This window comes from Pezoporus wallicus, unplaced genomic scaffold (genome assembly GCF_028554395.1).
Source record: "Pezoporus wallicus isolate ANWC-B61680 ecotype Strahan unplaced genomic scaffold, APGP_CSIRO_Pwel_v1 contig_8047, whole genome shotgun sequence".
Lineage (NCBI taxonomy): Eukaryota > Metazoa > Chordata > Aves > Psittaciformes > Psittacidae > Pezoporus > Pezoporus wallicus.
The window spans coordinates 1,548,656-1,569,929 of NW_026639548.1; the positions used below are offsets into that span (position 1 = coordinate 1,548,656).

At 43.2% G+C, this 21,274-nt stretch overlaps 1 protein-coding gene across 23 annotated transcripts in view; it reads right to left on the bottom strand.

The window, feature by feature from the left end:
* FBRSL1 (fibrosin like 1) overlaps nt 1-21,274 on the bottom strand; it is a 533,144-nt gene that overhangs the window by 273,429 nt on the left and 238,441 nt on the right. For 18 of the 23 annotated variants that reach the window (XM_057414883.1, XM_057414875.1, XM_057414892.1 and 15 more), the window contains one exon: nt 12,951-12,986. The exons of the other annotated variants lie outside the window; for them this stretch is intronic. In XM_057414883.1, coding sequence (XP_057270866.1) covers nt 12,951-12,986 — 36 coding nt within the window. The remainder of the gene's footprint in view (nt 1-12,950; nt 12,987-21,274) is intronic. 23 annotated transcript variants of the gene reach the window in all.

The window sequence follows — 21,274 nt, forward strand, 5'->3', positions numbered from 1 at the left end:
AGGCTGTGCTGCCAGAGCCCTGCTGCTGAGCCCACCTTTGCCTTTATTCTAAGGCTGCCAGCAAGGAAGGGTCTAGATCATGGCCTCAGTGGGTACAAGGGCTCTGGGCCATGGGAGCCTCTGCCCCATTGGTGTAAGACATCCCAGCCCCTCGCTCCAGTGGCAGGCACTTGGCCTTCCCCATGGATGCTCAGCAGGGTATCAGCTGCTGCCATGGTGTGCACCTACAGCATAGGGAATGGGGCTGCACCTGAGGACAGGAGCTGAAGAGAGGGGTAGTCAGATAGGGACACAGGACAAACAGCAGAGCTCCTTATGCTTTAGGCACAAAACACAAAAATTAGGAGGACCCTTTATTCAGAACTAACTTGCCTGTTTTAGTAAACACTCTGTAAAATTCAATCTGTGCATCTCATTGTACAAAGGAGATGAGTACCATACCCCATTTTAAAGCTAGAGAAACTCAGGCACTGAGGCTCAAATCAACCTGCCCAAGGCCACTTTGAGAATACTAATTTAAAATCTCATTTGTTCAAGGTCTCTTACTGAAACTTGTCCCTTCTAACCCTGAGGTTTGCTCATCAAATATATGATAAAACATATGATAAAACCAAACCCTAAGTGGTCCCAAGGATGTGACCACCTTCTCTGGTTTAACCCTTGCAAGCCCATGCCACAGTCACCATCATTTTGGCTTCAGATTAGTTCAGGCTCATCAAACAGGCTATGCTTTAAAAAGTGTCTTTTCACTTTGCACCCCTAACTCCTGACAATGTGTCAGCCTGAAAAGAGGCTGAGTTCCCTAAAAATATGGAGGGAAAACTCCCTTAGAAAACACTGGTTCTTCTGATATGTTTTAAGTTGCTCACCTCTGAATTTGAAGCACTAAAGTAAGTTTGGAAGATCTGAACTATACCATTTCCTCAGTAAGATTTTACAGCTTTGCACGCAATGGTCTGTAGGCTTCATTCCGTGCACCGAAAGTCTAAGGCCCTGCTGTGGTCTGCAGCAGTGAAGAGAGGTTAACAGTTCTGAGGCTTTTAAGATAAGCAAAATTTCCCTTGACGTTGTAAAAACTCCTCAGGTGGTTAGAACCAACAGATTCTGCTGCTTTGATATCTTCTCAGAAAAGAGCTAACATAATTTTATCAGTCTCTGGGGTGACCATCAGATAACCAAGCTATTCCTGTCTGAACCACTCAATGCATCTCCTTCCTGTCACTGGCAATCCACAAGACAACCAGGGGATTCGAGCTAACCACACAGCTCACAACTTAACTGATTAAGTAGGTGGGAACTGATGCCAGCTCAGCTCAAAGTGTCTTTCTCTGCTAACCAGAAGCCAGCCGCAAGCTGGGGAGGGGAATGACCACAGATAACACACTGATACCAAAACTGTTTGGTGAATTTGCAGCTTCCTGTTTGAGTGCTCTCACAATCTCTTCAAAATGAATCTTCAGCAGGAAACTGGCTGCAGTTAAACAGGCTGTCTAGGTCCTCACGTGGTGTGCGTTACTGACTCTTGTTTTCAAGGGACCATTTACTACTCTCTCCTGCCCTCTTTCCTGGCTCTCTAGAAATGAGATGAATTAGAGCTCTTCAGAGCACAGGAAGTCTGAATATGGGAGGGAAAGATGCTTACAAGTCTGTGACCACCCTCCACCTGTTACAGCTCAATGCCTGCCAGTTACACTGTGCCTAGTGGCCTTGGGCATCTTCACCGCGATATCCTGATCTTCATGCTTCAAGCTCTTTGTCTCTTAAACCAGTGTGCCACTTGGCCTAAATGCTATTAAGCAGCTTTAGAAGAACATCATAAATACAGTGGGGAGAATATCTTCTGCAAGGGGAGGTTTTATCTAACTTTGATCACGAGCCTTACTATCATGCTTGTGCTAACAACTTCTTGTATTTTGCTACAAAGAATGCTTACAGAGGAAAGTCTTTTAAATAAGTGATTTTGAATCTCTGGTTCATTACAAGTATTGCATTAAGTTTAGCTTCTCAGCTGCTCACACTTCTGCTCCCAGAGCCTGTGGTCCTAGTCCTCACCTAGTGAAGCCAGTCAGAAATGTCTCTCACTGCCACCACTGTAACCATTTCTCCTTTGGTAATTACCAACTGCTCTGAGTATGATGCTGCATGAGTTAAAAGCACACGCTACTAAGCAGTCTATACCATCCTTCACCTATAGCACCCCAACTGCTACGTCATGTCCATCATCCTGCTTTGGTTAGCCAGTTTCAAGGGTAGTGTGAACCATTCCAGCATCGAGCATGACCATGTACAGAAGACTCCAGAACCACACTAACAGCTCCTGAACCAAACCAAAAAACTTCTTGCTGCTTACAGATAGCCAAGTTCCAACAGAACTGAGGTTTGCAAACACATAGCATCTACACAGCCCTAACATGTTTCTCAAAGCCTGCCAATGTCATGAGGCTTTCTGGAGAACATGTGCTGAATTAATCAGACAAGAAAATTCCTCACAGTACTACAGATCTAGGCCCTAAGTGTTCAGGCACACAAGGTCTTATCCATCATATAGCACAGGGATGAAATGCAGACAGTAAAGGTATCCTGGGCTGCATCAAAAGGAGCGTGACCAGCAGGTCGAAGGAGGTGATCCCACCCCTTTGCTCTTGTGAGACCTCACCTGGAGTACTGTGTGCAGTTCTGGTATCCTCAACATAAAAAGGACATGGAACTGTTGGAACAAGTCCAGAGAAGGGCCAAGAGGATGATCAGGGACTGGAGCACCTCCTGTATGAAGAGAGGCTGAGGAAGTTGGGGCTGTTCAGCCTGGAGAAGAGAAGGCTGCGTGGAGACCTCATAGCAGCCTTCCAGCATCTGAAGGGGGCCTATAGGGATGCTGGGGAGGGACTCTTCATTAGAGACTGTAGTGACAGGACAAGGGGTAACGGGTTAAAACTTAAACAGGGGAAGTTTAGATTGGATATAAGGAGGAAATTCTGTCCTGTTAGGGTGGTGAGGCACTGGAATGGGTTGCCCAGGGAGGTTGTGAATGCTCCATCCCTGGCAGTGTTCAAGACCAGGTTGGACGAGGCCTTGGGTGATATGGCTTAGTGTGAGGTGTTCCTGCCCATGGCAGGGGGGTTGGAAATGGATGATCTTAAGGTCCTTTCCAACCCTAACTATTCTATGATTCTATGAATCAGGCTACATTCCTGTAGAAACCACTGCAGGTGTGTCCACAGTCATGGAACTGTGTGCTGATTTTCCATCATCCTGGTTGCAAAACTCTGAATATTCACAACCAGTAGCACAGTAGTAAATAATTAAAGCAGTTAATTCCATTAAAATCTAGGTGTGATCCCATTTGAGCATGTCACTAAGCAGCACCATGTAAGAACCACCAGTGCTTGCTGGATTTCTTGATTTTTTTCTGAGACACATACTAACACCATAATCAAAAGCAATTTTGAGCTCAAAACTGACCCTAAGGTTACAAGAATCTATGGCAGACTGCTTCCTTTCATTGGAAGTGCATTGTACAGCCAAGACGTTAGCACATACACACCGGATGGACCACAGGGCTAATTAAAAAGCAGCTTTGGTGGTTGTATCTGTTCCAGAAGCAAGTTAGTAAACCAAACTTTAATGAAACCAAAGGTCTACAGAAGCAGACAATTCCCACAAAAACAAAGCAGAGCTCAGAGTGAGGAACTGTTGCTTCACTCAACCTCAGCACCTTTCAGTTCCTGACCTGCGATAAGCTGAAAAGTGAGAGAACAGCTACAATCACTTGAAAACTAGGCTGAAACACTGGGTATTGGGAACTGGAAGTTAAAAATGTCTCCAAGAAATTAGTCTCATTGATCAATGGCTTTTAAAACAACTTTTCGGTATGGCACTGCCTGAATTTTGGCATTACATCATTGTCTCCCTAAAGCCATTTAATAAAACAAAGAGTTGAAGAAAAAGCAGAGACTACTTGGCCTTACCAGTTGCCAGATGGTATTGCAAAGGTCTCCCACCCTGCATGATTCCTATCTCAAGCACAAGTTATGCATAATGCAGTCGCCTACATTTCTGCCTTTGCCCTGCATTCCCTGGCTTTCTAGAATTGCAGTTGGTACTTCTGCAACAAGATGAAAACTCTAAGTTTCACTTACTTATTTGCTATAAAAAGGAGAAGTGACACCTTTCTAACACAATACCAGCAAGTCACGGTGACTAGGGCTGGAGCTGAGCATGAGGAACTCAATGCTGAAATGCTAAGGTGGTGGGAATTAAAAACGCTGACCCTGTGCTAGAAACATTTCATGCGGCTGACCAGGGCTTCCTCCTGAACACTCCTCTTCCAGCAACGTGAGCACTGCAGATGAGAAATCCAGGCTCTTCAGCAGCCATTTTACTCTTCCAGCAGGAACTTAACCATTCCCAGAAAGGCAGCCCATGAACCCTGGGATCCTTCCTGAACCACCTTCTTACAGAAGCAAGCACAGAATCATAGAATGGTTTGGGTGGGAAGGGACCTTAAAGCTCACCCAGTTCCAACCCCCTGCCACGGGCAGGGACACCTTCCACTGAGCAGGTTGCTCAAGCCCCATCCAATCTGGCCTTGAACACTGCCAGGGATGAGGTAGCCACAGCTTCTCTGGGCACCCTGTGCCAGCGCCTCAGCACCTTCACAGGGAAGAATTTCTTCTTAATATCTAATAAAATCTCCCCTCTGTCAGTGGTGTGGTGCCACTTCTCTGTTCTCTCACTCCTCGGGAACGGGGGAGGGCTGCCTTTCCACTGCAGATGCAACTACATGCCTCAGTATATTTACATTTTAGCAGCCAGGTATATCACAGCCAAGCTGAAACATGAAGCGAGAAGGAGAGAAACCTCAGCCTACACCAGATTTCTCCCCATTTGCAGTTTTCACAGCAGAGCCACCACACCTTCAGCATGTTACCGAAAGCCTTCTTTGGTGTGAGATCTGACTTAGGATTGCATCTGTTGTTTTGTTAAATTAAAGTTGCATCTTTATCTTCTGTCAGGACAGGGAAGAAACTGAAGATGTCTCTCCAGCCTTCAATACATATCCCAGTTAAAGAAAAAAACAATGAGGAAAAAACACAAGTGATGAAATTGAGTAAGGATCACTGACCCACAGGTAACCTTCCTCACATTCAGGATGTATAGTGAGCAGTTTTATCAGTAACCTAAATAACTTACCCTCTCCAGACTAACTTTTTTTGGTGCAGTTTAACACAGGGAAAACCATTTTGGGACTGAGCAGAGATTACAACAGGGTATTCCACTGAGACACACAATTAAGTATTTTAAATCTTATAATGCTTTAAGACAATGGACAACGTTCTCTAAGCCAACACCACCCACAAAGTTGATGCACTCAATCCCTTTTCCTTGTTCTCTTTTGTTTACCTGCTATTAAGGCCAACGAAACATATTGTTCATCTTTTTTTTCTACAATAGCATTCAGAGTTGGTGCTGCTCCCCTTACACTCTGTGGTTTTGAGTGCAGATTTCTGGAAGAGCACACTGAGATATGAGAACAAACAAGAACAAAAACTGTTTCCCCCCTCCCTCCCCAATGAGCCTACCACAGCACCCAGCACAACAAACACTGTGCTCTGGCAGCCCTCAGAAATGAGCTATTTTAACACCTTCTCTTGTTATAAAACCCCAGCACTGCCAATTCTCACTGCCCAAGACTCAGAGAATTAAAGAAAAATCAAAAGCAAATCCCCCAAGGGGCCCCACACTTAACCCCTGCTCATCAGATAAGTAGCCCTGATTCTAATCAACGTCTGCTTTAATCATCTTTTTCTTGGGTTTGGTAAAGGGAAAAAAGAATTAAAAGAAGGCAATGGATTGTAAGGAAAGAGAGCCATCAGAGCAAATAACAATGTGAAAACAGCTGAGACAGACAAGCAAACACCTAGCCCTATTACACAAAGAAAGCTACAGCATATCTATGACACAACTGCCGCAGGACAGTCTTAATCAAAAAGGTCCAGAAAAAAAGACCAGATACTCTCCAAATCCTTTGCCTTCCCTCTTCAGCAGGATGTAATCCTTTCCAGGCTGGTGAATTCAAGATGGATTTAAGACAACTCTTCATTTTAAAATGCAAGACCAGTGACAGCAAGGTTATCCTACCCCAAAAGCTATGGAGCACTGGAAATTTCGGGGGCTGCATCTGTGTAACAATAGTGTCTTTCTAGTCAGATTAGAGAGCTGTTCCACCACTACCCTGAGCTGAGTTGAGGGCTATGGCAAGGGAGATTAAAAAAGTGGGCAAAAATCACACAGCAGTCATATGCTCCATTCCCCAAGGGGCTCGAAAGGGCTCGTGGTGTCAGCTGGCAGTGCTTCCCCCTGCAGCTGGGAGGTATGGAAATCACCATCATCCCATAGTGCTCCAGCTGCAGAGACAAAGGGGCACTGCTGCTGGGATGGGAGCCCCTCAGCAGCCCTCTGCCATGGCCATTGGTTCAGGCAGACAAATTCAGCCAGAGAGAGCCCTTTGTGCTGACTTACAGCTGTGGAGAGGAGCAAAAACTTATCAGACTTTCTGTCCTAATTAAAAACAGAGGTCATCTAAGAAGAAACAGACTTTCAAAAAAAAGGAACTTCAAAAGGAAAACGTGTTGTAAGGAAGTTCACAGACTTCAGTATTTGTAAAGCTGAAGTATGTAGTTTATTTATGTTGGTACTTCTGCTCACGCTTTTCATGGGACATTTCAAAAACCCTCAAAAGCTCCCACAGATCTGGGATAATATGTGCACTAATTGCTCCAAAGCATTTGAGTTCATGGGTTATGGGGCAGCCTCTGGAAGGGGCCAGCTGCCTGGTTGGTTTACAGCAGCCTGGCTCCATTGCACACAGCACTGCCAGCAACTCTTCATTTCTTCAGTGAACTCAGCTTACCCACATGAATTCAAGCATGGAGATAGTTCTTGTAAAGTTAAGCTTAAAAGCTGTTTAGGAACACATGAAAAGAAAACCAGCAGAAGTTAAGTGCTTTGCATTGACACCCACCATTATATGCCTGGCTCTCCGAAATTCCTGCTGTCTTAAGAGGGAGAACTCCTTTCAAAATTCTTTATATTACATATTATTATTTATCTATTTTATTTTAATCTTTTTTGCTGTCATTGCTCTTGCAGGCCACATCACTTCATTATAGTCCCTTTTTCTTTTCTCTAAGTATCTGTCTTCAAAGAAGACAGAGTATTGTTCCACCTCAAGGAGACATATCTGCTATTCTTCTTCTTGTCCAGAAGAAAAAGACAATTATAGTCCCTCTTTTATACTTGGCATCATGGCAAAATGAGATTGATACTTATTTTGGAATTATTACTTCCCTGTTCATAAATCTCATCCAGAATGTCTTGCTCATGTTGCCAGCTCACAGGCATGCTACTGTAGGAAATACATATTAAATTAACTTTTATCATTTAACTTTGGCTTCAGATCAAGGATTTTTAGATTCTTAACAAGAGCCCTGTTTCCAATATTGATTTTTGGCAAGGAAAAATGCTAATTTATCAAAGGCCCTAAAATACAATGAATTTTCCAGTCCAGCTAAGAAATGTTACCTTCCTACCTACAGAGGAGAGATTTTTCATTAGTGGAGAAATCCCATTAGTTACAATTCAGGTTTGCCTCTCATCACCGATCCTGCTTCCACACCCATGAGCTGAAGCACACTCGATTCGCAACCAATACAGCAATAATTTTGTTGATCTTCACGTAGAAATGTATCCTTTTCAGGACAGCAGTTTCTCCATTGCAATCTCAAAGACAGATAGGTACCTGAGGGTCTTGGACCATGCTCCATATCGAAAATGGTACTGACTTAAGCTCTGTAAAGGAAAGATGCTGTTGAAGGTGCTTTTCCAAGACTGTCAATTTGATCCCCAGCCTAAGACCACAAAAGCATCCTTGAAGCACAGAGCGGATCAGGGGAATGCTGCTGGCATGATCTTCAGCAGGCTTCTGTAACCATTACACTGAGACAGAGAACCTGCCTGTGCATGCACCGAGGATTTCTGGCATAGGAACAGCCTCCTTAGCGGGGACCATCTGCTTCAGTGTTTCACAGAACTGCACTGAGCTGGCACAGAACTAAAACAGGCCGTAAGAAGAGCTTTGTAGGGTATACAAGGGTATATAAACCTGCTAAGAGTCAACAGTTCCTAGGCTGATGATTACCCACTACTTTGCAGTCATTCATATCTGTGCTGCTTCCCCCTGAGCTCGTTGCACTGGACACTACCTCCATGCTGTAAATCAGGTGAATTACAGCTCAGCACTTGCTGTCCTGGCAAGAGTGCTCATGGGTATGAGCTAAAAAGATGTGAGTGGCAGTCACAGGCAGCTGTTTTGGGTGACAGCCCACTGTACAGCAACACCAAGCACACAGCACAGGACAGGAGTCCTGGGAGGCTGTAAAGATCATCATTAGCAACTGCAAAGCCAGTCCTAGTAATCAACAATATAATTCAAGAGAAACACCAAGGAAGGAGCAGACTAGGGTGAAGGCAGAGGCTCAGGGTGCTCACTGCTTGCCTGTACCACCTCAGGTTCCAGCTTCATTGGATGAGGTGTTAATCACTCTCGGGCTACATCACCAAGCAGAAGGCAAGAAGGATGAAGAGAGCACTAAGTTGATTCTGGATGACCCAAATGTTTCTGCAAGCCTTATGGTGCTTTGCATGTTCCTCTCTATCTGTGAGCTGCAGTCTGAGTTATCCGAGACACTGGTTTCCGGCGCTCAACAAGGAAGATGTAAAATCAACAGAATTTGCTGAGCTGCCAGGGATTTGACTAGGCTGCAAAGACTTTGATATTTTACAGAAGCTCGGAATAAGAATCAGCTGCTGCTGTTGCCAAGTGTGTGTTACTGTTTTTATTAAAAAAATAATCTTCCAAGAACAAATAAACCCAAACAAAGACATCTCATCCTCCTGTACTTTTGTTCCAAGATACAGGTTGCTTCACTGGCTTATCCATCTGCCATATGCTTTCAAGTTTATTCTTTCATTCATTCCTACATTTTAGCCCCTTCCATTTCAGCAGAGGAACAGCTGCACAAATGCTCTATAAATAAACTACATAATTTATTGGAAGAGGTTTTTTGTTTATTTTTTTAAGCTACCACATATTCCCAGTTCTATCCTGGTCCGTGCTCTCTACAAAACTGAGCTGAGTTCAACTGCAGCTTGGGTTTGTCTATACAATGTGCTCACCCTTATAAACAATTGCAACTTTTCAGCCACTAACAACAAACTGCATGTACTGATTCTATGTTCATTGTAACTACTTTCTAACTTTGTTAGGTCCTAAATTGACTTCACTATCAGAAATGCATTTGAAAAATGCTCCACAGGATGGGTATGTATCAGTGATCTATAGAAACCTCAACATATGGCTACTTTCTAATTCTCTGTGTATTTGTAGGCAAATTGGTGCATTTTCAGGTACACAGGCCTCACCCTGTTACCATAAAGAAAATCTGTTTTGCCTGCTCATAGGACAGACCAACCTTTCTGACTAAAATCATTAATCTCATTTGTGCGTGCAGGAAGTGTGACAAATGGCTGGAGTAGTTTATCACACGTATGTAACCATCAAGTCATAAAGGGAGTAAGATACCAACCTTCATAAACAAACCAGCATCTATTTCTCAGCACAGTGGAATGATACATTTAATAAGATAAGGAGATGAAACATATGCTGCTGATGAGATAAGGAGCTTACAGAAACAGCACAGGCTTTGGTATGTCTTATATTATCCAAGTAAAAGTAAACGCCACTCAAAACTTTATTTTGGGAGATAGATTTATAAGAAATGTTGTTGGTGATATCTGCAGATACTGTGAAACAATGTGCCAAAAATCTAGGTGCAGCTGAAGTTAACCAGAGGTTATGTGGTAACTTCAATCAGACCAGAATTTCATGGAGTTATTTCAAGCATGGTCTTTATTTAAGCACTTAACATTCCATAGGGAGCCTGAAGTCAATGAAGTTGCTGGAATATTCAATGCTCAGGAGTTATTATTTAGACATTTGAATTTAGTTTTCTTTTTGATTCTAGCTCCAGTGTCTGTACCTTATATATGTGCAATTTGCCAAGGTTTTCAGTGATAGCCTGGCTGTACAGACAGGCCTTGCCTGCATTCTCTCTGCAGCCCAGCTGGATGAGCTGGACTTTTTACTAAGATCTTTCATACGAGATTACTCCTACAGGGTTTAAGACCTCCTTTTGCAAACGCACATTTCCTTTAAATATGCATTTTCTACAAATGCTTCTGAAGCAAACATCTCTGCAAGGACGGCTGAAGCGAGTGGATGGTGAAGCGTGCAGATTCGAAATGGGCTAATTAAAAAGGAACAGGCACAGAATAGTTTGTGGTATTTAAACAGCTGCTTATGAAACCCAGTACAAGAACTTCGACGAGTAACGATATACATCATCACTCCACAAGTGACAGTCTTCCACACCACAAGCCTGCACAGATATTAAGAGGAGCACTCAGTGCAAGAATGGTGTCTCCATCATGCCTCCTGCTAGCGCTATTTTCTATCATGCTTTCACCATGTCTGGCAAACAACTTATTTGATGCAAACAGGGGTAGAGCCAAAATACTGACTTAGTGTTTCATATACAGCTGCTTTCAAGAGAGAAAGAAAAGTGTTACAAGATATTATGGACAACCCCTGGTTTGGGCCCACTTGTCTTGAACTGGTGGGTTTGAACACCTCACTGCCACCTGGGAGAATCAATTTCCAATGCAGGTTTGGGCCAGCGAGGTCTGGTAGGGCTGGAAATGATAGTGTCTGCCTTATGCTAAATCAATTTAGAGCAGCATCAGAGTCTTAAGGGAAATGGTCAGCCTCAACAGCTCATACATGGTAAGGCAAAAGGCAGTTTAACAGGCAAAATGACAACCCATAAGGAAAAGCAACCCAGCTCACACTGCTCATGATCTCAAAATGCTGCCTTGGCACACAGAAAGCTCTTACCTCCCTTGAGAAGTTATGGGTTGGCTGAAGAAAAGAACCTTGTCCCCACACATGCACAGAGAAGGAGCTAGAAATTTTCTCCAAATCATTTCTCTGAGAGACAGAAGTAAATTTCTTAACAGCCAGCAAGGGAGGAAAACAGCCCTATGATTTATTGACCTTGAGACTGCAAAAAGAATTCTTTGGCCTTTTTCCATTGAGATTTTGCAACCTATGTTATAGCCAGTGGGAAACTGTTTAATTCCCAAACCATGCCTTCAGCCATAAAATCTGTGAAGATGATTCATTATTATTTATGTGGTGCCACAGGCATGCATGGCATTTTACAGACAAACAGAAGATACAGCATCTGCCTTTAGAAACTTAGGTGAATCCAACTGTTCATGTGTATGGGAGGCAGCGCTCAACTGGTCCTAGAACAAACATTCCTCATCACTCAATGAATTAAACAATGATACTCACTTGGGAAGCTGAGAAGATTTAGATAGGAGGATACTTCGGAGACGTGTCATTACTGTCTAAAAATTTGTGACATTATTTCATTAAAAGCGTAAGACTTTCCAAGTCATCTGTTATCCTGTAATGGCTTTATGATTCAAATGTAGTCTTGTATTATGGATTTCTGACAGTATGTATGATAGCCCGCAACAGCGGCACTATGACATAAGACCATAAATTCTGCACTGCCAAGTAATTTTTCTCTGTGCACACAGCACTGGGTAGGAGCTCACAGGTTCCATCACACAACTCTGAACATATGACAAATATTGAAAGAAAAATCATTCATATGATTATCACCAAAAGTGTACCAGGTCTCCACATCGACTTTATGCAATATATAAAATCCAGCCTTGTTCTGCTCTATGAAAAGTGAAGTTATAGCTCTAGGTTAAGAAACAGAGTTTGGAACCATCCATCTAGGAGGCCAAACTTTATCACATCAGAGGGGGTGAAATGGCAACTGTCAGTAAGAGCAGGCAGGAACTGTAGCCGGACTGAGACATTCTCATTCAGACTTGCGTACGAGGTTAGCATTACGCCTTCATCTACAGTCTTTCCCCTAGCAAGTACATGACTTACTGGCTGAACAACCAGGGTATGATAACAGACATCCACACACCATACATTTGTTATGAGAGTCAGATACAATGTGATTGCAGGAATTTCCATGTTGACATTACTAAGCCACTCACACCCTCTCCTGTTTCCTTATCAATATATAAAATAAAGTCTACGTGCCTGCCTTTGGGACAGCTGAGCAGCAAAGGTACTCAAAGTACACACAAAATTATACCACCTCTATGTGAACAAATGTCATTATTGCACATACAAATAAGGTACATGTGAACAGAAATGGGCAATTAAACATCACAGTTATATCGCATACTCATGCAGACATGTCCTGGCCCAGTAACACTGGTACCTATAGCACTCCTGTAAAGAAAACACCAGCAACACCCTTCTCTGAAAACAAGAGAGCTTGTTTTCTAAGTCACAGCTTGTAAATAAGAGAATATTGACCTTTTTTTGTTCACACTGGTGAGGGTCACAGTTCTCAAAATGCAGTAAATTTGATCCTTGTATTTAACGCACAAACGAAAACCTGGATGGTGGAGGGAAGAGAGGAGGGAAGCACCTCCCTCCAATGTTGAAAACTCTCCCTACTCTTAATTCTAAGCAGGTGACGTAGCTAAAGTCCGCTATTAAACAACAAAAAACCCTCTCTAGAAGTATGAAGCTAAACTGAAGAAGCCCCCAGACTCTCTTCATGTGCTCTTGCAGATTAGGGCTGTCCCCTTCCAGGTGCTGATGGTCCTGTGCTCTAACCCTAGTTTTTACGTTCCACGTTTCTTTCATGTCAGTGGATATGCAACAGGTAGTGTAAACCTCTGCAATCAACATCAACAGAAGTGAAAGAATTAGCTGTAAAATGACTTACGGAGTAGCCTCTTCCTGAAAGCGACTGAGCAGAACTCTGTGGGAGGAAACAATATGCCACAGTAAGTAATGCAAGAGATTCTGTGTAATGTAAGATAAGAATCATTTTGCGATTCCCTCCCCCAGCCCAATATTCCTTAGGGGAAAACTTTACAACCAGAACACCTCAAATGATCTTCTGACATTCTGTGTGCTGCCACAGGAGTAACAGCAAAAGCATTTCCAGGTGAGGGCTCTGGGGCTGTATCAAACAAGGGTTTCATAAGCTACAGCAGGGCTTTGACAGCACCTCCCAACTAAGGTGAAAACTCTCAGTGTGGGATATGTCTTCACAGCAGCAGAGTACATGATCTGAACAGTCCTTCTTCAGCTTCCAAGGAACAGCACATATGTGTAAGGATGCTCTCCTGAATCAGGGCTGCACATTTTGCCTCATCAACTCCAACTTTCAATCATGTAACCATATATCCCACTTTCATTCCCCTGTATGAATTCATGAGCCTCCAGCTTTCATCACTGCAGTATTACCATATGACAACTCTATCTGGAACAACAATAGCAGCAAAGCTCTGATTTATCATCTCTCAGAGCTTTAATAAGCATTCTGTCCCTTTTGAATAAGTTAAATTACATTGTTTACTCCTGCTCTTCATTTCAGCTCCTCCTGCTCCTTTCTCTACCACATCCTTACCTCTTTCACATGCTGCCAAATCATCTGGTTCTTTTCCTTTTCATTACACCATCTCCAGTCATTTGGATCCCTTTCCCCTCTCTCAGACCCAAGGGCTGTTGAGCGGCTGTTTTCTGCTGCCAATGGCTTTCTCAAAGCAGCTAAATGAATTCCACCTCTATCTCCAGCTGCTGCTATTTGCTTTGTTTTCAGAAATTAAAAAGAAGCCAGGAACAGTGGTGGCATATGACACCATATGACCCAACAAGCACTCTGCAGGGCAATTTCCAAGTGTGATTTATAATCATGATGAGCTTGCTATGTGATTTTACTAAACAAGATTTGGGGAGCCTTAGCAGTCCCGTTTCCAAGACTGATGTTCAAGAGGGTACCAAAGCCTGAACAAAACCAAGGAATTGTTGCAGGCTGGTCTTGACAATTATTTGTCTTTTTGTAGCAGTGCCTGAAGTTACAGTGTTACTAAATCAGCACAACAGCACAAAACCCTCAAAGATTGATGCACACTGATGGCAGGCTACTACAAATACTTGTAATTTTCCACCAGTAAGATAACAGCTCCTTTGTACTACCAGTCTGCAAAGCTTTTGATCAGAAGATACCTAGATAAATGCTGAAACCTTTCCAGACTCCTGCTCTCAACGGAAGATGTGATTGTCTTGTTGGCCTGCTCGTGCATGCCCTGGGCATCAGAGAGGCGATTTGCCAGCCAAGTGCCCAAGGAGGAAAGTTTCCAAAGCGAAGAGGAGACAACAGCAAAGCCCTACAATTAAGTGAGTGTAACCATAAACCCTGTCAGCAGCTGGCACAGGAACCAGGGTGCAGCAGAAGGAAAGCTGTGGCACAGCTCTTCATGGGCCTTACACACAGGTCTGCAGCCAGTGTGCGGCTGGGTGACAGTCCCTATCTCTGGCACGCAGCACCTGCACCTCTGTCCTGCTGTAGCTCAAGAGACCTCTGTTCTGCAGGGAAAGAACAGCTTCCACAGGGTGTCTGAGATAGCAATAACAAACCAGTGACAGCATTTAACTTTCCACCTTTTCCATATTGCATATTGATTTGGCCTCTGCCTTCAAACACTACAAAAAAGTAGAGTTATTGATAAGCCTCTTTAATGTAAACTGGACAGAAATAAAGCCACAGAGTGGTGAAATGAAGGGCAGTGGCATTTATCTGGTTTTGAGAAACTAAGACAAATCTATGCCTCCGTCTAAATACTTCTTAAAAAAAACCCAAACAACTCATGGAATTCAGCCTTGCATAGAAAAAAAGGTTAATAACAATATCCTGCTATCTACACAAGTATGCTGAACAGCTGAACACAATCATCTGTTCTGACACTTTGGATAGCTTGATCAAGCAGTTCACCTAAAGTACACAGAGAAATGAGGAGAAGGCAAATTACCTGCTCGGAGAGGCAGGAAAGGAGAAAGGGTGGCGGTTCTCTTCCCCCATCAACTCAGATTTAACAAAGATTGACAATGTCTAACAAATTGGAAATAATAATCAAAACCAGAAACAAGAGGTTTCATTAGAAGCTTCTCTCCAGGGAAACAGCCTCTCAGAGCATTCTCACTGTAACAGTTATTTTCAGTCTCTGAGTCTTGTGCACGCCCAAAATATTTTCCTGGGATGGAGCAGAGCCTTGGATAACACACTCAAACACACTAACAACAGACCTGCTTTTCATAGATAACTTTCAGGCATCCCAAGCTGTCCAAGAACCCCAGGAATCTCCAGACCACTGGTTTAAGACCACTGAGTAGAAAACAATAAAAACAGTTGCTGAATAAAGTGTTACATCAGAAATAATTAAAACTGAATGGCAATTTACTCTGGCATTTCTCACATCTAAGAGCTTCTTCCTCCCTTTCCAAACAATAACATTAGATTGCCTGGAAATCGGGGGGGGAAAGGGGACTTCCCCCCCTCTCTCCACAAATTTTTATTGCATGCATGAAGTTAGTAACTGGTGAATACTTGGATTCAACTCATAAAATCCCTTCCAACAATTAGGTTTAGGCGCAGCCATGTCCCGCACTCTCCAGAGCTGTTTGCATGCATTTTTCTGCACATCTAGCAAATTGCCATTGCTTTCTTGGTTAGCTGGGAACACTGCGGGCTCTTTAGGAGGATCCACACCAACTGCCACATGGAGAAACTTTGAAAGCCCCAGCTAATATGAGCTATGAGTGCCAGAGCAGAACAGTTTGCGTGCAACTGTGATGGATGTTCCTAAAGAAAAAAATCTTTGGGGGGTGATATAAACATAGCTCAATCCATATGTCTCTGTATCAAGATCAAATAATGAGAAAAGTAATCAATCGTGGCTGCAAATACAAGAAATCTTAGTGGAAGTTTAACTTGGCATCTGCCCAAAGTTGAAGAAACCTCCTTTGCCTATGAATGAGTGCTTGTCTGGCAAGAGCAGTTACTAGGGCAGATCTTCAGCTGGAATGACTTAACAGAGGCTCTTACCTATGGGATAGGAGCACTTACATGGAGGGCTGTTGTAAAATTCTTCTTAAAATAGTCAATTTGTTACTTTGTCCAATTTTTTCCTTGTCTGAAGGTACCTCAAGCTGCAAGGCATGACGGTCACTGTTGTACCCAGGAAGCCAAACACGTTAGTGCTGCACTGACCAGCACAGCATCTGCCTAGTAGCTTTAGTCCACCCAAGAGCAAAACCCAAACTAGCTCTTACTGTGTCGACCCAGGCAACAAGCAGGCTCAGCTCTGGTCCTCCAAAGAAGAAAGCAGCCAAACACACCATTCAAAGACTGAGGGTCCTGACCCCACCTAGCCAACTCTACAGCCAGATGCAGAACAGCTGCCACATCAGGCCTTTCCAAAACCTTCACATCTACAAACCCCAACACTGCACAAGTGAGATAAGTGAGAGCCACATGTCCATGAACCCACATGCTTCCCACTCAGAGGCGGCAGAGCCAGTGGGCAGGGGCTGAAGTTGCTAGAGCAGACATCCATGCCAAGCTTACAGACACTGCTCCCACTGGCTGCAGCTGCCACTTGAAGTGATCCTCAGCAGACCCCTGGGGAGGGCACAGACCCTCCCGCCTGGCTTAAGCACCGGCTTTTGGGCCTCCTGCCTCTTTCAGTGCTGGGTTTCTAAGGGTGACTGTTACTAGTTAGGGGCAAAATGAGTGTGGTCTGTGCATTTAACGATGCGTAAGTGGAACTACAGTGCTAGATGGCATTTGTGCATAGAGATAAATGGCTCATAATACTTTGCAGATGATGTGCTCTTTTACAACTAAAGATTTTTTTGTTCCTTTTAAGCCCAAGGTTAAAACCAAAACCAGACAGAACAGACAAGACATTTCAGTTATGTCACAGAGTGAATTATTTCTACCCCGGGATAGCTCTCGTGTTAATTACACTGGATATAAAAAATACACCTTTCTGGCAGCAAAGACAAAATCTCACTGTTGAAAGACCCTACTATCCCCCGCCCCGATGCCCTTGAGAGTTTGAGTTACACTGCAATCTGCAATAGTATTTAAAAGATTTCTTCCTTTATCCCCGATAAACACTGTAATTACAATTTAGGAAAGAAAATCATGCAGGTTTTCCAAAGATCTAGTCTATTAAATTGTCAGGAAAATTTATTTCTCTTGTACAAATAAAAGCATGGCTTTCCATGGTTCTCATGATGCAAAAGAAATCAAGACACCCTCTGTTCAGTTTCTTAAACTAGAAAGACAGTAGGAAGGGCTTTAAAATCCAGCAATAATCAAAGTAATAGCCAATTCACCACTCTCAATGGGTCAGTCAGGTTTCAACTTGGATCCTCTGTATCCCTGATATATGAACTAACTGTAAGGGGATTAGATGAAAGGAGGTGACGCAGCATGACAACAGAATTAGCTCTTGGTTTTAGTATACGCTCCCCTCCTTTTTAGCTAAAAGACTCAAATTCACATATTCCAGACATGTCAAGAGTTCATTCCAGCTTTTCTGAAATGTGCCACTTCTGTTAGCTCAAAGGAAAAGTTCATCAAGTGACTCCAAATCAGCTGCTGACACAGCCAGTTTCAGCAAGCAGCTACTCCTACATGGGCACAGGACCATCCCCCAGAAGAGCCTTCCCAGCACTGCTGACAACACCACCCCCATGGTAATGTGGAAACTGAGGCAGAGAAAGACTGAGACATGCCCAGTGTCACCTGAGGAGACCCCAGCAGAGGAAACTGAGGCAGACTTCCCAGCTCCTACTTAGTGCCAAATCACAGGCCTAAACCACCATATGGCCTGATGCTGCAATCCTGACTTGGTTGATGAGCACTCGGCAGAGTTCAGCAATAATACAGAGAGAACTAATTTGCAGTTATGTCTTATAGCATTGATGAAACTCATGATGAAAACTCACCTCAGCTGCACCTGTCTCCCATTATTTCTCAGTTACTCCAATCCTACAGCCAGACAGGACCGAGGCACAAGGAAGCATGCATATTTACCCATCCAGTAGATCATTTATAGAGCATTCAACAACAGAATACCAGGTCATCTTTAAATACTGAAGAAATCTAGTATTCACTTTCCAAGCAAGTCCCTTATACAACTCAAGTGTCTTGGAATGAGAGGAGTAAGTGGGAAGGAGGGCAAAAAGGGCCAAGGGCAGAAGATATCCCAGACCTTAACACCAAGTCTCTTAACACAATTAATTTCCACAGTCACACGCCTGTCTGTTAATACAATGAGTTCAACTGACTTGGCAAAGGTCACAGGGTGCATCTGATGTTCAGTTAGATTAGAAGCCAGGACCTGACAAGATAATCACAATACATGATGAATGATTTTGGATGTCATGCAAAACTTTAATATGTTCCTTCTTTAATTCACTTATTATTCGGATAAACAAAGGAGGTTATGCTTGGAAATACTGCAAAACCAGTTAAGTAAGACAGCAAACTATACAAGGTCTAAACATCTGTAACTGGCTTGATAAGCTACATAACAGCTTCCAACCAAGACAATTTGATTCCTACAGCTGATGGCCCTAGACAGTGGAAGAAAAGATGGAATGAGTGAACTGCATCCAGCAACCCAGGAACAATATGAAAAGACCTCACATTTTCAAAAGATAGGGAACACGCATAAGTGCTGCTCCTGTTCAAATCATCACCCCTCAGACAACTTCACAAAACCTTCTCCAGACTTCCTTTCTTCCTATCTATGCTTCACTACCTGAAGTTTCATGCAAGTCTTAACTTCTGCTGCAGCAGTTTTCATGCAACCTTTTGTTATTTTGAGGGCCACAAACATAAAAGTAGATAGCATGCTCAAGGGACATGAATTTTTTGCCTCCAGAAGAATGTGACTTGAAAGGTTTCAGAATCCTTGCATGTATATTCAAAGCAGTTTCCCAAGACTCATGGTTTGAGGAGGGGGTCTTAACACTATCCTCTTGCTGCCTTTATTTCACTAAGCCATGCAATGCTCTTCAAACTGCAGATGAGATTCTAGTGTGTTATACATGGGGAATAGAGACAGCATGTCCCACAAAGAATTTGTAGCTCACATGTTGCTCTCTCCCAGGCTTTCCAAAAACCTCCTTCAACACACTTGGTAACATCCCTGACGACTGCACTGGCCTGACACATGCCAAGCTCTGCTGTCCCACCACCACCCTGCCCAAAGCCAAGACCAAGCATCCCACATGTGCCAAAGTTTGCAAAGTACATAAATATGGACCTTGTGGTACATCTGTGGTCCAGTTCTCACTTCAGAGGCTCATTTGATCATGGCAAGGTACTTCAGCCTGAGGCACACACAACAGACCTGCAGCTCTGTATCCTGCTGCTGCTTTAATCCTTTTGCCCCAGGAGAGGAAGCATAATACAGAAAGTAGGAAGGTAGGAAGAGATAATGCCTGTGATGGCACACAAAGAAAACCAGATCACTGTGAACTGTTTGAATTAGAAATCACAGAAGTTATTTTGCATTCATCTACGAGAGAGAGAATTTTATATCTAGTCTATACAATATGCTAAACACTTATCAAAGAACATTGAGAGAGAAGAAAATCTCCGTGTTTCCTGAAAGACTGCTTTTCGTTTATTATGGTCAAAGAAAAAAACAAACATATGAGGATATGGGATGATGGAAAATTAGAGAAGATAGCCTGGGGGATGGGGGACAAGTAGTAAAGCTCTGAACAACTTAGTAGCAGCGCTCGCTGCTTTTACGCGCAGTTGAAGCCAATCCCTTGAAAAGGAGAGTTTTGACTCTTAAGTGGCCAGCACCTCTTGCAACATATTTCCTAATCAGTGAGTATTTATGGTCGATATTTTATATTTCCAATTTCCCCCTAAGGGCTCGTGAGAAAGCAGCACACCTGCCAACCTTTTCAGCTGGGCCAATAATTGCCAATTTGCTCTTTGCCTTAGTATATCACTCAATTTAGCCCTGGCTGTGCCCTGCATACATCCTCATTCATCTCTGTGCCCCCATGACAATTAGAGTGTTAGCTTCAGCTAACTAGGGCAACTATTCTACTAGGGTTGGAAGACAATTATTAGTCTATTTTCCCATCTTGTGGCAACAAAATTGAGAATCCATGACAATTACATTCAGCAATTCTGCACTCTGCCGCCTGCTCCCCCTCCATGCCCCCACCTTCCGAATATTTCAAATTATCACAGCTCTACTACCACATTCAAATCTTCCATGTTCACAGGGAGTGAGGCTTCTATTTAAATGATAATGAGGGACGATCCATTCAATTTAGTGAGGGAGAAAATCCATTAAAAAGCAGGCAGTTCTTAAGCTGATGGGTCAAGAAAAAGATAAAACCCTTTTTTTTCAAGCCATTATACAAGGCTCTGTCTGGATTTTTGGACTGTTCAGGACATCAGAAGAGATTAGGTCAATTATGGAACATGGGGAAAAGCCAAAACAAAATGCCCAAGCCTTCCACTTTTACTTGGGTCAACACAACAAAATAGCAATATGGCTTATCTGGCTCTTAATTCTCTGGCAACTTCCAATTACCTCACTATGAAAGACAGCAGAGGAAAATCCCATTTTGGAAAAAGGCTGTTGACTCTATGTTGGTTGTAGAAGACCTGAGAGTACATGTGTAAGAGGGATGTCAGCTTTGTAGTAGATTTTAAGGGAATTTCACATTGACACTGGGAACATAAAGGACCGTCAAATTCCCACCCTCTCTCCCCACACCACACTGTCTGCTGTGCAGACCTGCGCTAAAACTTCTTTAGTTTTCGCTCTGAAGTTGCATCATCCCAAAGAGGAGACCTGCCTCAACAAATCAAACCTCTGCAGCCAGAGATGATTTCACTAGACCGTAATAAGCATTTTTTTCCCCAACGACCCATAATAAATGGCACTCAGTGTAATGTCTGTGAAGACATATTATACAAGACAGACAACTGCTGTCTTACTATGAAGTTGTAGCACTCTCTCCCCACAGAAGTTTCATTGTGGCAAAGAAGCAGCAAAACGCTCTGGGTTTTGTTGTGGACAGACCAGTGTCTCTGTGTGTGCTTGTGCAAGACATAATCAATCATTTGCTTCAGTTTTCTTTAGAGTGCAATTATTTCATGACAGACCAGGCCACCTCTTGACTTCATGGTCCATTAGAGACTAATGACAT